This window comes from Magnolia sinica, chromosome 13, assembly GCF_029962835.1.
Source record: "Magnolia sinica isolate HGM2019 chromosome 13, MsV1, whole genome shotgun sequence".
Classification (NCBI taxonomy): Eukaryota; Viridiplantae; Streptophyta; class Magnoliopsida; order Magnoliales; family Magnoliaceae; genus Magnolia; species Magnolia sinica.
In genome coordinates, this window is record NC_080585.1 from 3,873,692 (window position 1) to 3,885,719 (window position 12,028).

The 12,028-nt window shown below is 43.7% G+C and overlaps 1 protein-coding gene across 1 annotated transcript; it reads right to left on the reverse strand.

The window, feature by feature from the left end:
• Nucleotides 1-62: 62 nt before the first annotated feature.
• On the reverse strand, nucleotides 63-8,135 carry LOC131222478 (receptor protein kinase-like protein ZAR1). The gene is made up of 2 exons (XM_058217548.1): nucleotides 6,701-8,135; nucleotides 63-830 (listed from the first exon to the last, which is right to left on the reverse strand). Exons 1-2 carry the CDS (start codon nucleotides 7,956-7,958, stop codon nucleotides 187-189), a joined length of 1,902 nt encoding a protein of 633 aa, XP_058073531.1. The 5' UTR covers nucleotides 7,959-8,135; the 3' UTR covers nucleotides 63-186.
• Nucleotides 8,136-12,028: the final 3,893 nt, after the last annotated feature.

A 12,028-nucleotide genomic window follows, 5' to 3' on the forward strand; every position in this document is an offset into this window, starting at 1 on the left:
AATCTGATGCGTTTGTTTCTTTAGCTTTGCCAACAAAAGATTCACATGAAAACCATATTCCCTCCACCCAAATGCGTCAATCCATGCATAGATACAACTTCCATCCCAGTTCCAAGAAACTAAATTCAGCTCAAGTGTCAGTAAAGAAAAAAAGATGAAGAACAAAACACAGTTTATATTACAAAATCAATGACATCCGATCCGATCAAGGCTCTCAGAGATGGATCTCATCCTAGGCCGCAACTCTGGGTCCATCTCCGTGCACCCAAGTGCAATGTGGAACGAAGCAAGCACTTGTTTCTTTGCATAAACCTCGTGCAGGAGCAAGGGATCTACAATCTCTGAAAGGGGGTGTTCCTCTCGGAAAGCTTTCCTCACAAAGCTCTCCAAACCATCATCAGAGGATGCCGTCTTGGCATTTGGTGACTGTCCTGTGAGGATCTCCAAAAGCACAATGCCAAAGGAGTAGACATCACATTTCTGTGTTAGCCTACTGCCAGAGATTCGGGCCTCTGGAGCCAAGTAATAGGCGGAAGGTGAGGTCGGTATCTTTGCTGGTATACTGGAAACTACCACTCGGGTTGAGGATTGCTTCTTTGACATTGAGTCAGAAGAATTGTAGTTTCCGGCCATGAGACGGTTGAGGCCAAAGTCAGATATGTAAGCTTGGAAATCATCATCAAGAAGGATTTTGGATGATTTTATGTTTCCATGGACATATTTTCGAGGGCTGCAATCATGGATGTGAGCTAGACCTCTCGCGGCACCTTGGGCAATCTTCAACCTGGCAGCCCATGATAGAGGTGACGATGATGAGCTCAAAGGCCCACCTGCCAATTCAATGTTTAAAAAAAAAAAAAAGAAAGAAAAAAAAAAAATCAATCAGATGAAGGAAATGATTTAAAAGATGCAATACAGGATCCAAAGTTGTCTATGTTAATAAAGTTGAGCCATTTCATCGATTGAAAACTCGAAAACTAACTCAGAATCGACTCAATGTCTAGTTGGGTCGGGTCACGACTTGGCTGACTCTTTACTTGACCTGATATTCTAATAATTAACTTTGAAGTATTTAGTTGGTGGCATACTATAATATTGTTGGATATATGGAAAGTAAACGAAACAGCCACCCAAAAAAAAAAAAAAAAAAAAAACGATTGCACCCTATGGTGTGCTTTTTTTTTTTCTTTTTTTTTTTTTGGAGTTAGCTTGTTAGTACACACACATGTCAGTACACACACTCGATGTTAGCCACCCCCGCTAGGTGTGCTAGTAGCAGGTTCTTGTCTGCTTGACCCATGTCGCGTGCAGTTTTACTTGGAAAAAGATGGTTAACTAGTCGGGTGACTCAGCCAATTCACGCTGAGCTGTATCAGGTTAACCCAGTTTTCTAGCCAACTTGACAAGTGTTGCAGAGTCTTGATTGAGTCAGCGGGATAGTTTCAGCAGACTTAGATCTTGTCAAGTTGACTTGTCTGAGTTTTGTGTCGGCCACTCAGGGGCTGTTTGATTTTGATTTTCAAAATCCTCCGTAGATTCCCTGTAAATAAGCAATTATTACTTTTTCATCCCGTTTTAAAAGAAGCATGTATTTCTGCTTCAAAAACGAGTCCAAAATACCTTGTTTAAATTTGTGGACCCCAACGTGATATATATATATATATATATATATATATATATATATATATGATATATCCACTCCGTCCATCCGTTTCGCAGAACATTTTGAGGCATGAGCCTGAAAATGAGGCAGATCCAACACTCAAGTGGCCCACACCAAGGGAAATAGTGGCCCCAAGAAGTTTTTAATAGTAGGTGTTCGATTCCCGTTTCTCTGTGGTGTGGTCCGCTTGAGATTGGGATTTTCCTCATTTTTTTTTATTCCCTAAATTCAGCTAGCATAACAAATGGACAGTGTGGATAAGCCACATACATTATGGTCCTACAGTGTCCTCGATTTTAGCAATAAAAAAAAGTAGGTGTCGAATCAAGTACAAGGAGCATCGGCAGTAATTACATAAGAAAATAATTATTACCCATTTACGGGAATTTGAAAATTCAAATAGGCTGTTAGGGTGTTTGATTTTCCATACCTTCGGTAAATATATTGCAAATAGGTAATAATTATTTTTGTTTGGTAAACATGGCGTCGTTACCTATGCTTGATTTTACGCTTACTTTTTTAGCTCCAAACAGGAGGACACTGCTAAATATATATCGGGCCCGCCCATTGTGATGTTTGTGGCCTATCCACGTCATCCATCTGTTATGTCAGCGGAATTTAAGGCTCGATCAAAAGTATGAGGCTGATACAAAGCTCGAGTAGTTCACACCATAGGATTTAGGGAATCGAACATCTACCGTTAAAAACTTATGCACCACTATTTCTTTTGGTGTGGGCCACTTGAGTATTGGATCCGACTCATTTTTAGGCACGTGCCTTAAAATCTTACACTAAAAATGAATGGACTGTGCAGATATATCATATATCATGGTGGGGGCCACAACTTTAAACCAATCATTTTGACCCAATTTTCGAAACAGAGATACAAGTTCATTTTCAAACAGAATGAGGAGTAATAATTACTAGCTGATAGGGCATTTTCATGGCATTTGAAAAAATCAAACAGCGCTAACAGTCACCCACAGCTGAGCTTGCTACCATCCATGTCGCATGGGGCATATCAATTGAGACCATCCATCTAGTGCGCCTTATCGTGGACGGGCACAGTTTAAAAAGAATAAAATAAAAATATCCTTTTAGCAGCCCTGATAAATGTACACCTTTAACGATTTCTGTTTCCTACCTTATAATCCATCGATTGCCATGTGTTCTGTAACATTTGCCATCCATAGAGTTGACCAAGACATGGACGGTCCCGATTTATGCATGGCTGCCATGCGTAACTGTGAAAAGTGGGCTCGAACATATTTCAGTTGTAGAGGCAGCTACCATACGTTTCTTGCAAAGCCGGAGACTGGCACTATCGTAATTTTTTTTATTTTTATTTTTTTATATATTTTTTTTCTGGAAAAGATGCCTCAGAGCTTTAACAGAGTGGTCACGGATGGCTAAAAAACAAAGAAACACTACTAGTCATTTCATACTCTCGAGCAGTAAGATGGTTCATACGCGCGAACTCAGGACCACACGACATGAACATAGTGATTGAACACCCACCGTCAAAAAAAACTTCCTAAGCCCACTAGTGTTTATTTACCATCCAAACTGGCCTGGATGAAGGAAAAACACAAATATCAGCTTGATCCAAAACTTTTGAGGCCCCCCAAGAAGCTTTTAATGGTGGGCGTTCAATCACCACTGGCAAAATGGATGGCCGGCATGGATAACACACATACAACATTGTGGAGCCCACATCACCCAAAAAAAAAAAAAAACAACCCGCCGTACCAGGAAGGCAGAGAAAGTGCCAGAAGAGGGCTCCCGGCTGAGAAACCACGACAGGAGTGTCAGAACCGAATCATGACGATTGAGAAATGCCAAGCGCACTTCTCTGCGTGCCAACGTGGGACAGTGTACCGTATCCAATCCGATCATGAGGCGGGAGTCGACCCCATGGCGCTGCAATTTGAACTCGGGTCCATGCCAGTGGCCATTGACCTAATTAGCCCTACTACTGCGGCTGGATGATAAGTAGAATTTCACCAAGCCCTTGGGCTCGTTTGGCCGGGCGGATTCAATGGGATTAGGCGGGATGGGATCTATTTTAAGGTAATGATGGCGTGGCCAGTGGATTGATGCAAGAACCATAGTATTGTTATATCCGAGATTAAAAATGATACATGCTTGGGATGCCTGGCTTATCCAGGTATCACAAATGTTTATCTCGTTTAGTCAGGCATAAGACAACATGAAATCTCATGGTGTCAAACAACGTGCCCGTTTGGGCAATTTGAATATGCATGGGTACATAAATAAACTGCTTGTCCGGGCAGGGCTCTGTGAGGCCCACAGTAATGTAATTGTCTCATCCTCTGCCATGCAAATCACAAAGACAAGTGGTGGTTACCGTCGTTACAACAACTTCTCACAATCTGATGGACCACATAGAATATTATCATCAAAATCCTGATCACCTACAACCAGCGGGTATTTGGGCATGAGGAGGAAATCCTGAATCCCTGACAGCCAGCCCTGAAACAATGATTTCGGATGGCCTGTTTCACCGGTGAAAATAGAGGTAGATGATCAGGCATGAAATTTCTATCTGCCCCTCTCAGAAATAGAAAAAACCCACATTTTCTGAAACCAGGTGACATCAAATCATATACATAAGGACGTTTCATGCCCGGATGCGAGAAAGAAGACCTACCTCAACCCTACAAATCTGTCAGCTCGCGATGGCAACCCCTCTTCAAGAAATCAGCTCCGCGACCAGCATGTAGTCTTAAATAACACCAATTTCATGCCAAAAAACGATCCCCGCCATCTCTCCCGCCAGCACAACGCCCTGAGAAATCTCATCCTGCAATCCGTACGATGGACTGCGGAGGGCAGATGGATGGGCTCGATTAGGGATCAGAAGACGACGACAATTCCAATGAGAGATTTCATAATCCCTCTCAGTCTCGTTCGAATCCATCAGAAACCATCAAGAGGGCTCTATTCATCGCCACCCAAACCGACCCTGTATACGGGTAGAAGGGATTTTACAATTCTCTCTCCTACTCCCTCCTAAGTCCGCGGGCCAAATGCGCCCTTACTGACCTTGAGATCAGTTGCTTCATCCACAAGAGTCATTGAATGCAGTTCGTTTTTCCTATGTCGCAACTAACAATGGATGTTTCTCTTCTTATGATCTATGTTGTCCATGTTGTGGGCTCTATACTCTAATATCCACCATAGGAAACTTACGCCCAACAATGATTGTGACCATTACTATCTTATCCATGAATATGGAATTATTAAAATATATTAATTTAAATGGCTGGCATTCAACTCAAAAAAATCTAAAAAACTAATAGCGTGTTTGGCCCGTGGATTTAGGTGGGAGTAGGACGGATAGGATTGTAAAATCCCTCCTACCTGTAGTATACACAGTCTGTTTGGGCGGCGATGGTTAGATCCCTCTTGATGGTTTATGATGGATTCTGACAAAACTGAGAGGGATTACGAAAACCCTCCTTGGAATCATCGCCGTCCTCCGATCCCTCATCAAGCCGATCCCTCTACCCTCCGCAGTCCATTGTACGGACTGCGGGATAAGATTTCTCAGGGCGTTGCGTTGGCGGGAGAGATGGAGGAGGTTTTTTTTTTTATACACGAAATCAATGTTATTTAGGGCTGCATGTTAGTCGCGGAGCTGATTTCGTAAAGGGTCATCGCCATCACGAGCTGACGGATTTGTAGGGCTGAGGCAGGTCTTCTTTCTCGCGTCCGGGCATAAAACACCCTTATGTACATGATTTGAGGTCACCTGGTTGTAGAAAATGTAGGTTTTTTCTATTTCTGAGAGGGATAGATATAAATTTTATACCTGATCATCTACCCCTATTTTCACCGGCGAAACAGGCCTTCTGAGATTATTGTCTTAGGGCTCACTGTAATAGATTCAAAATTTTCTTTTTATGCCCAAATACCAGCTGGTTGTAGGTGATCAGGATTTTGATAATAATCTTCTATGTGGCCCATCAGATTGTGAGGACTTGTTATAACAACAGTAACCACTTATCTTTGTGATTTGCATGACAAAGGACGAGACAATTACATCACTGTGAGTCCCACAGAGCCTTGCCAGGATGGGCAATCTGTTTGCGCCTTTCTGATTGAAGTTTTGAATCCCACCCCACGCACACCCAAACTACCCAAACGGGCATATTGTTTAACACCATAGGATTTCATGTCATCCCATGCTCGGTCAAAAGAGACACACATTTGTGATCCCTGGATAAGCCACGCGTCCCAAACATATATCATTTTTAATTCCGGTATATAGCAATACCATGGTTCTTACACCAATTCAATGACCACGCCATCATTACCTTAAAACAGATCTCTTCTCTCCTAATCCCCTTCAATCCACCCAGCTAAACAGACCTGAGAGGTTATGATCATCAATGAAGCTGATTAACTAGCAATAACTTATTCAATAGCACTACTAACGAGAATACGGACGGTTCAAATGACCGGTCCATCTCCTCACCTGGTAGCGACACACTCAAAACCCTCAGTCGCGAGGGACGCAAAACGAACTCCACCGAGGGAATGGATCTTTTGTGTCCCACACCAAACGCTAATATCTGAATTACTTCTCAAGCACTACTTAAAACACGCAGCACGGATGTACGAGATCCAGACCGACCATCTGTTGGGCCTCAATGAAGGATGGGTGACGCACGTTCCCACTGGTACGATGGAATTTTTTTTTATTTTTTTATTTTTACCATTGAATGCGGATCATTGGTTGGACATTTTTCTAACAGCCCAATCGTAATAACCGGCCACGATCATCCAGCTCTGGTGTTTTTTAGGTTACACACCATCCATGTTTTGGGGCCACCAAAAAAAAAAAAAAAATTTGATGGGTCCAGATCCATTACGAGATTATGTGCTTGTAACTGCAACCAACCAACATAGATATCAGCTCGTAACGCCCGATACGTCCCCACAACCGAAATACCAAACCCGAAACAGTACGGCCACAATGAGAAATAGAGAGGAGAAGAACACGAAACGTACCGTGCAGAGCGGCACGCAAGCTGCCATTGGAGATGAAATCCGACACGAGGAGCTTCTCATCGCTCGCGTAGTAGTACGCCCTCAGGCGCACGATATTCGGATGCCGCACTCTCCCAATCGCTTCCACCTCCGACTCGAACTCCTTAAACCTCCAAAAGCCCTCACTCAACCTCCTCACCGCTACCGAAACTCCCCTCCCCAACACCACCTTATACACGATACCATTACGACTCTTCCCCACAACATACGCCGATGCTCTCAGCAGCTCCTCCAGCTCCAATCCAAACCCTCCATCATCATCCACCACGAAAAAATCCCCCTTCTGTCCCTCCTCCTTACCCTCCCCACTTTTCCCTTTCCCCATTTTACCCTCCCCGGACCCACATTTTCTCCGAACAAACCACACTAAAACCGAGACGGCCCCGACGACGAAAAGCACTCCAGAGAGTATCGGAACCGATATTCCACGCCCCGCTACCTTCCCGCTCGGTGCCGGCGGCAACGGCGGTGGAAGAATAGAGAGACTGGGATTTGGGTTTCTGGGGATTTCAGGGGTTTGGGGGATTTCAGTGTTCGGGCACGGAATCCGCAGCGGAAACCCGCAGAGATTCGGGTTTCCAGAGAAGGCCGTCGGGCCTTGATTCACTAGCGACCCGACCTGAGGGATCTCGCCGCTGAGATTGTTGTGCTGGAGGTCTAAGCTGACGGAAACCGGCAGCTTCCCGAAAGATTTTGGCACACGGCCGGAGAACAGGTTGTAGGAGAGATTGACGGTGCCAGAGAGATTTGGGAGATCGGCGATAGCTGCGGGGAGGCTGCCGTTGAGGAGGTTGGAAGAAAGATCGAGATGGGTTAGGGATTTTAGGGTTTTAATCTGAGGAGGGATGGGACCGGTGAGTGCATTTTGGGAAAGATCAAGAGAGACGAGAGAGGAGGCGTTGAAGAGAGAAAGAGGAATGGGTTTCGAGAGGTTGTTGTGCGGGAGAGAGAGATGGCGGAGGGAGCTGAGATAGCCGATTTCAGAAGGGATATAGCCGGAGAGGGAACTGTTGGGGAGGGAGATGGAGATCACACGGCTGGAAATGCAGGTGATGCCGGGCCACTTGCAGGGCGTGAGGTCGGATTCTTGCCACGTGGAGAGAGCGAGGGTGGGGTCGGATGAGATGGCGGATTTGAGAGCGAGGAGAGATAGGCCGTCGGAGTTCAAGGAGGAGGCGAGAGTGGCGAGTAGGAGGAGTGCGAGTAGAAGGATCTCCATCTCTGCTTTTTTTTGATATTTTGGCCCTTCTTGTTAGGTTTTTAGTCCTTTCGTGTGTTTTTTCTGCAACGAGGAGTTGCAGAGGAGTGCGACTGAAAAGGAGAGGGGCTTTGGAGTTTAGTGCGTCTGGGGTGGAGAAGGTGGAAGAAAAGGCTGAAAAGAGTGAGATTTTTGAGCGGGTGGTTTTCTCGAGGTGGCGAACTTTAAAAAGAAGAGTTGGATGACAGTTTGAAAATGGGTTTCGATGGGATACGGTGTACAATTATCACAATACCTCGACTCAAGGTTGCGTCTTATACGATGATCTGAACCGTTCATATTCTGGATCCTATGCTTAAAGGCCATTGTAATAAAAATTTGTTACAAGAAAATATTTTGTACGAAAACAAATTTGGAACGTTTCAAGGTAATTTTTTGATGGTTCAAATTTAAATCCAAATTTCACAGGTTAGGATCTCTAATGAAATATTATTATAATGTCATAGCTTCTATATGCTAGTAATAAGATAATGAACGGTTCAGATCATCATTTCAGATGTAATACCAGGTAAAATGACTATTGTAACCCTGGTATTTGGGTATAGACTGCCGTCGTAGTTAACCACCATTTTATACTGAGTTATTTGGAGTATGTAAAGTTCGAATCGAATCATGCAGTCAGTGTTGGGTCATTTTCCAGACATTTGCCTAAATCCAAGCCGTCCGATATTGGACTTACCGTGGATGGATTATGGTCCAGATGGTAGATTCATTGGAGGATCTTAACCTCTGGTTAGTGCTGTACAACTGTTTTCCATTTCCGCCAGTGTACCTCGCATCAGCTATATAGCTTCTGTATTGTCGTCAGCAAGTTCTATGAGCCCATCACAAGGTATCTGTTATATCTAAACCGTCCATTCATTTGGCGAGCTCATCTTAAAGTTTGAAACGAAAAATAAGCCAGATCTAATAATCAAGTGGACCACACTGTAAAAAGAAGTAAGGGATTGAATGTCTACCATTGAAACCTTTTTTGGTCACAAAAGCTTTGGATCGAGATAAAATTTATTTTTCCTCTTAATTCATGCCTTTTTAATCTTACAAACAAATTGGATGGAAAATAAACATTATCACGATGAAAATCATTATCTCTACTGCTATTTGTGGTGTGGCCGAGATGATCTTTGGATATAATGCAGGTGGACCACACCACAGAAAACAGCGGTGATTGAGCGCTAACCGTTAAAAATTTCTTGGCCCTATTTGCAGCGTAGGTTCCAAAGCCTAGGTAATGCCCCACCGTGATTAATGTGAGAGACCCGGAGGCGGATTGCGTGGTGTGCCACACACCACCAAGGCCGGTAGTGTGTTGATGTGCTAAAGTTTCATAGCCCACGTATGTATTATATCCGCACCGTCCTTCCATTTTGCAAAATAGTAGACCGATCCAAACCTCAAGTGAGCACGACACAGAGAGTAGTAGGGACTGATGCCCACCGTTCAAACATTTCTATGGCCTATCATGATATTTAGATGTCATCTAACCTGTTCATAATGTCACACGAACCTAAATAGAATTAAAACAAAAATATTGGCATGATCCAAAATTTCTGTGTCTCTTGAAAAGCTTTTAATGGTACGCATTCATCTCTGGTGCTTTCTGTGATGTGGTTCACCCGAGGTTTTCATTTGCCTCAATTTTTATACGACACTTAAAATAATGTCATAAAATGAATGGACGGTGTAGATATAACACATAAATCATGATGGGCCCCAGAAAACTTTCCTATGTCAAAACATTGCCTATGCCCGTAGTGTGTGGAACACCCAGCAGTCCGCTTCCGAAAATCTAACCCTCTTTTTTTCCGTTTTGCAGGGGACCGCATTAGGTGAGACCCGGACTCACCTGCTCTTACCGTGGGCCCACCTTGATATATGTATTATGAATCCCCTCTGTCCAATCGCTTTTGCCGAACATTTTAAGGCATTATCCTAGCAAAAAAATAATAATAATAATAATAATAATAGATTCAATTACCAGCTGGACTATACCAGAGGTAGTTTTTATTTTCCATCCAATCAGTTCTTAAGGTCACGTAAGCCCGGGAAAAGGTACCATGCGCTCCAGCTGATGGGAACCTTCCGTGAGGTCGAGCTGTGTGGGCCCCACCGTGCTGCGTTTCAAACATCTACCCATCAGTTACCCCATCAGTCAGATGCACCATTCCATGTGGGCCTAGGTCTATAAAATCAAGTCAATCTGTGACTTGTGTGGGCCACACCACATACAGAAGTTGAGAGGGGCCGTGCACCATTAAACATTTATAATCATTTTTTGGGCCCACTGAGATGTGGTTTGCAAATCCAGCCCATCCATCATGTGTGTCCCACTTGGATGAGGGCTCAGACCAAGTTTTATACACATGAAAATTTCAGGTGGATCCCACCAAGTGCTTTTATATGTTTTTGGCATGTCTTCACATTTTTTAGATGGTATAGCCCACCTAGTTCCGTATACTACTAATTTTTGGGATATCCTATAATTTAAAGAGGACCCATCAAATGCACGGTGTTGATGGTTGACACGCATCACAATGAGGCCCACACAGCTCGACCTCATGGGAGCTTATAGTGAGCTCGAGCACATAATACCTTTTCCATCGAGCTCATGGAAACTTCCCATGAGGTTGAGTTGTGTGGGTCCCACCGTGATGCGTGTCAAAAATCAACACCATGCATTGGATGGGTCCCCTTTAAATTATGGGATATCCCAAAAATCATCTATATACAGAACTCAGGTGGGTCATACCATCTAAAATCATGTGAAGACATGCTTAAAACATATAAAATTGCTTGATGAGGCCCACCTGAAATTTGGATGCATCTGAAACTTAGTCCAACCACTCATCTAAGTGGGACACACATAATGGATGGGCTGGATTTATGAACCACATTTCGGTGGGCCCAACAAATAATTATGAATGTTTTAATGGAGGGTAACCCTTCTCAACTTTTGTAGGTGGTGTGGCCCACACAAGTCACAGATTGACTTGATTTTTAAGCCCGAGGCCCACTATGGAATGGTACATCTTACTGATGGGATAAAAAAGCATCATGGGAGGGCCCACACAACTTAACCTCATGAAAAGTTCCCATGAGCTCGACCGCATAGAACCACCACTGTTTCCGATGATACGTTTCACTTGATAATTGTAAAATACCCTCAATGATTTGGAACAACGGATGGACGGCGTTGATGCAGAATAAATACATCAGGGTGGGCTCTACGGTAAGGGCCGCACCGTCTTGCCTGCGTCCGGGTCTCCCGGACGCGGATTGGCTACTTACAGGTTGAGTAGCGAGAATGCTAGTGACGTCACTAAGTTTTGTGGGCCCCATCATGATTTATGTTTTGTATCTACGCCATCCATCCATACAGAGAGATCATTTTAGATAAAAATAGAAAAAATGAGTCACATCCAAAGCATCAGTGGACCATCCACAGAAAACAGCAGGGAGAGTGATGCCACCCTTAAAAACTTTTAAAGGCTACAAAAGTTTTCAATAAAGCTGCTATCTGTGTTTTCACTTATTTAATGTCTTTGTTAACTCTTGAACAGGTTGGATTTAGAAAAAACATCATGGGATGCCTTAAGAAAGTTTCAACCGTGGATATCAATCTTCCTGCTATTTTCTATGGTGGCTCCACTAAAGCTTTGGATCTTACTCATTCTTTGGCCCATACCTTAAAATGATATCTACAAATATATGGACGTCGTGGATACAACACACACATCATATTGGGTCCACATAACTCGGTGACGTCACTTCAGTAGCGCTACACAACCTGTAAGTTTCTAATCCGCGTCCGAGTCTCCCTTGGTCCGCTCCCGTTTTCCAGGCGCATGTTCTGACACGTTTAGAAAACTGAATGGAGTGGGCGACGTAACAGAAAAAAGTGGAGGAATGCGTTGAAAGCTTCCGTGGGTCCGCGACCCTTGATGTTTACGTGACATTCAACCGTTCACAAGGTCATTCCCGCTTAGATGTACAGCAAACATAATGTTATTAGCCTGATGCGAAACTTCTGT

Excerpts from the sequence above, each read along its gene's own strand:
- LOC131222478 (XM_058217548.1), bottom strand. The coding sequence starts at position 7,958 with ATGGAGATCCTTCTACTCGCACTCCTCCTACTCGCCACTCTCGCCTCC. Across the intron at positions 831-6,700 it reads CTTGCGTGCCGCTCTGCACG|GTGGGCCTTTGAGCTCATCA; the intron begins GTACGTTTCGTG and ends TTGAATTGGCAG.